At 35.2% G+C, this 4,605-nt stretch overlaps 1 protein-coding gene across 1 annotated transcript; it reads left to right on the top strand.

The window, feature by feature from the left end:
* Positions 1 to 2,148: 2,148 nt before the first annotated feature.
* On the top strand, positions 2,149 to 3,404 carry LOC125199786 (receptor-like protein 44). Its single transcript, XM_048097684.1, has 2 exons — positions 2,149 to 3,193; positions 3,364 to 3,404. The coding sequence occupies exon 1, from the start codon at positions 2,341 to 2,343 to the stop codon at positions 3,148 to 3,150; it is 810 nt and encodes a 269-aa protein (XP_047953641.1). The 5' UTR covers positions 2,149 to 2,340; the 3' UTR covers positions 3,151 to 3,193; positions 3,364 to 3,404.
* The last annotated feature ends 1,201 nt before the right edge of the window (positions 3,405 to 4,605 follow it).

The raw sequence follows: 4,605 nt of genomic DNA on the forward strand, positions 1-4,605 counted from the left end.
TATATTTACACATGTTTTCTAATTTATATTAGTAATTTAACAAACATACCATAAATAACAAACACGTAGTGTTATAAATTAGATCTTGGTACACGCATTAAAGCATTTTATAAATTAATACTAGTAAATAGTTTGTTTTATTTAAAAATTAATACAAGTTATTTGAGTCAATGAAACGGGTTAAGTCTTCAAATCAGAACTCAGTTTAATTTAAATAAACAACTAAACATTAACAATAACTACGGAATATATAATTTAAAAATAGTAAACAGCTTAATTAAAAATCATGAAGACATCTAAATTAAAATTGAAAAAACACATAATTTAAAACTCTTATTTACTTATGTGATAAATTGGTCTCTAAGTTCAGCAAGCATCTCTTGATACCCATAGTCGGCTCTCCTCGATCATCGACTAGGTATCTCGTGCTAGATACAACTTCAATTTGTACTAGGAGTAGTATTTTGTGACAACATTCTAACAAAACATTTTGATTTTGGTTTTTCTCAAGGATCGGGTCATCAGAGTCGTATAGTAGATTCAGGCCAACAACTTTGACTCATCATATAAGTACTTCTTGGTACCGCCACTTTCAGTTGGCTTATTCCCTTTTTAACATTGCCCAAAAGCCTTATGGTGCCATGTTAGAGTCTTTGTAGTCTTTGACATTGAATCCCGACAACGGATAGGAGATATCGTTTAACCACGACAACATACGAGACATGATATTGTCAAGTTCTATGTTCTAACTTGTTGATGGAGCTGGATCCTAATCTCTTTGCCGAATATAATTGTTGACATCTTTTCGTGTGTTGGGGTCGAGATTGGAATCTTGATTGTTGGGATTGATTTGAGACAAAATAAAGATTGGAATAATGAAAATGGGGCCGAACATAATTGTTGAAACCTTAGTCGTATTCCATTTCTGATCATCTCACGTTACGTGAGTAATTTCCATTCATTATTTATTCTATAATTTCATAGTTACTTAACTATTAAACACTATTTATCTTAAATCTCATGCAGAAAGAAATGACTCAAGTAACATGAAAAACTGATACTACCTCTGTTATGGCCTAATTGGGACGTTTCTATTTTGGCACATAAATTAGGTAGTGGTGTTTATTTAATTAAATTATTAACAGTAAAGTAATAGAGAAAATAAAGTGAGAAATAGAAAGAAAGAATAAAGTAAAAGAGATGATAAAGTAAGAAAGATAAGATCTAAGAGGGTAAAGTAGAAGAGATGAGAATAAAATAGGAGAGATGAGTGAGTTAATATTACTAAAATAAAAAGTCTCACTTAAGTTGGGATGTACCAAAAAGAAAAACATCTCACTTTAGGATGAGACAAAGGGAGTTAGTAATTTTATTGAATAGTAGTATTATTTTTTTTGAAATTCTTCCAACTCCAAAATTACTCAAATAATGTGAAATGAAGATAATAATTGAAAAGAACAATTTTTTTACAAAAAATTCCACAAACCCCATGTCCGTTACTGCGTGGGCACCCATCTCATCTTGTAATGTTCAGGGTTGGATCGTACCTCTAAATTGGGGTATCCCTCCTTATGACAATTGTATCCCTTCTAATGACAGCCGAAGGACTAATCTCTTGTGTTAAGTGTTTAGAGACTGATTAAATAATTTACTCCATTTATATGGATAAAGATCGAACCTTTGAACTCATGCTTAAGGCATGGATGATGTGTTAAACCACTAAGCTAACTATGTTGGTTCAGTTTTCCTTATTTTCGTTATGAATAGTCTAACATGCATTCCGTCTCGTTCTTTGTTTTATGAATTAAGTGAAGAAAATAAAATAAAAAGAGAAAAAAATAAAGTGAGCAATATTTTTATTTTTAAAAATATATCATTTAAAATAAAATATTACAATAAAAAAAAATGGTACAATTAAAATGGGACGGTAGGAGTATTATCGATAGAAAACGGCAGAAGTAGGAAATTGTAAAATAGTGATGGATGATGAATATTAATTGGTAGTGAATGAGAGTAAGAAGAATTAGTAGAGCAATGAACATCCCCCGCAGGCTGCAGCCGTGTTATTACTTTCGGTGCTGCCCACCCACATGTGACCTATATATACACTCTACCTCTCTTATTTTTCAAATAAATATGGTTTCATTACATGCCAACACGCATCTCCATATTCCGATTTCAACACCCAAATAAGCACACAATTATAAAAAATAGATAAAGCAAACTACTAATTACATTTGATTACTCCTCAAAACACTATCACCATTATCTCTAACCCCCCTCTGCCATTTCAACAAACAGTTGGCGTGCATCTTCTCTTCTTTATGTGTTGAGATTAGAATGATGGGCATCATTTGGGGCTGGATTGCCGCCGCCCTCCTCCTCCTCTCCGCCGCCTCCGCCGATCCCAACGACGAGCGCTGCCTCACCCACCTCAGCGAGTCACTGCAGGATCCCCTCAGAAATCTCCAGAACTGGACCAAATCCACCTTCGCCAACCCTTGCCAGGGATTCACCTCCTTCCTCGAGGGCGCCATCTGCAACAACGGCCGCATCTACAAGCTCTCTCTCTCTAACCTCTCTCTCAAGGGCTCCATTTCCCCCTTCCTCTCCAATTGCACTAATCTCCAAGCACTCGACCTCTCCTCCAATCAGCTCTCCGGCCCCATCCCGCCCGACCTCCAGTATCTAGTCAACCTCGCCGTCCTCAATCTCTCCGCCAATCACCTCTCCGGCGACATCCCCCAGCAATTAGCCCTCTGCGCCTACCTCAACGTCATCGATCTCCACGATAACCAGCTCTCGGGGCTAATTCCGCAGCAGCTAGGGCTCCTGGTGAGGCTCTCCGTCTTCGATGTCTCAAACAATAAATTATCCGGTCCGATTCCGTCGTCGCTGGGGAACCGGAGCGGCAACTTGCCCCGCTTCAATGCCAGCTCATACGCCGGGAATAAAGGCCTCTACGGCTACCCCTTGCCGCCGATGAAGAGCAGCGGGCTCTCCGTCCTCGCAATCGTCGGGATCGGGCTCGGCAGCGGGCTTCTCAGCTTGATCCTAAGCTTCACCGCCGTCTGCGTTTGGCTGAGAGTGACTGATAAGAAATCGGAAAACGATGAAGGCAAAATCAGCCAGCTTATGCCCGATTACTGAGATCGCCATTCATTAATTGCTCGGATTTGATTGAATTTTGCAGGTATGCTTCTTCTTCTTTTTTTTTGTTTCTTTTTTTTCCCCTTTTTAAATTGTTAATGGGGATTATTATTGTAATTGGGTAGGTTTAGCCATTGCATTGTTGCTTCTATCTTCTCTTCATCTTGTGATTCTTTTCCTATGTTTAATTAATCAAGCTTAGTAATTTTCTAGTACAAATATGTAAAGCAATGAATGAATTTTGGAGTTTTCAATGCCATCTCTCTCTCCCAGCCTGAAATGTTGGGTCCATAATTGAAAAGGGAAGAAGTTATCATCTAACCTTACATGGAAATATCTCCTTTTCCACTCTACCAATTTCTTCTTCTTTCCTTTTCAATTTCATTCCATCCATAAGCTTTGTTAATTTTGTAAATATTCAATAAAATAACTATTCAGTCCATATTTTCTTGTGGAGACATTCAGTCAACTCTTTTATGATTTCATCATGTTTATTGTTTCTGGAGCTTATCTGTTCCCTTTCTTTTTCATTCCTTTTTCTATTGCATTGTAATGTAATGAGAGTACATGAATTTTGGGGCCCACTGTACATGTTAATTTTGTTTTTTTTAATGGGTTATTTCTACATAGGTTAAATTGAATTGGAAATGGAATTGAAAAATTAATCAAATTGTTTAATTTAATTCGATATGGGTTGCTTTTGATGTCAATTTGCGTTTGGTTTAGCTTTTTATTTGTGTGTGGAATCACGATGTAGATTTGATGGGTCTAGTTTTGTGGCCCAAAAGCGTAAATTGATGTAATTTTTACTTTAAAAAAATGAATGCCTATGGAGTGTACACGATTATAAATATAGTTTAAAGAATGTTTTTTTTGGATTTGTGGATTTGTGGTGTTATTCTTTATGTTTGGTGCAAATTAAATAAATGTAGAACGTGTTCTTCACTATAAAAATTAAATTTCCCGAATATCTATAAAAGTTCGATATTTTTCAAATTTCTATAATTTTAACATCTATTGCGTTTGGAAAAAAATATGTTTTGGATTCTCCAATCCCAAACCACGTTATTTATTCTGAGTTATAGTAATATTCCGTATTTCTGCATCGCAATTTTTTTTGTGTAGTTTGAGGTATAGTATAAATCACTTTTATTATTAGTAAATGAACAAAAAATGAAAAATATATAGATCACTTTTTAGCTTGGGAGAAGGTGAGCAATGTAGTTTGATCAAACTAGACAAATTAGGAGTATTTCTTATTTAATCACGAAAATTGAGCTATGTGAAAGTATATATCTAAAATAAAATACTATGCATAGTCGATGTACGACTCTTGCAAATTGTATTAGACAATGTTTTCTGATTTTCTCAGAATAAAACAAATAATAATAAAAGCAAGTATTTGTGAAATTAAAAATGTAGGTATAATTTTTTAAAAAAATTATTGAACCTTTG

The sequence above is a fragment of the Salvia hispanica genome, unplaced genomic scaffold (genome assembly GCF_023119035.1).
Source record: "Salvia hispanica cultivar TCC Black 2014 unplaced genomic scaffold, UniMelb_Shisp_WGS_1.0 HiC_scaffold_674, whole genome shotgun sequence".
NCBI classification, from domain to species: domain Eukaryota; kingdom Viridiplantae; phylum Streptophyta; class Magnoliopsida; order Lamiales; family Lamiaceae; genus Salvia; species Salvia hispanica.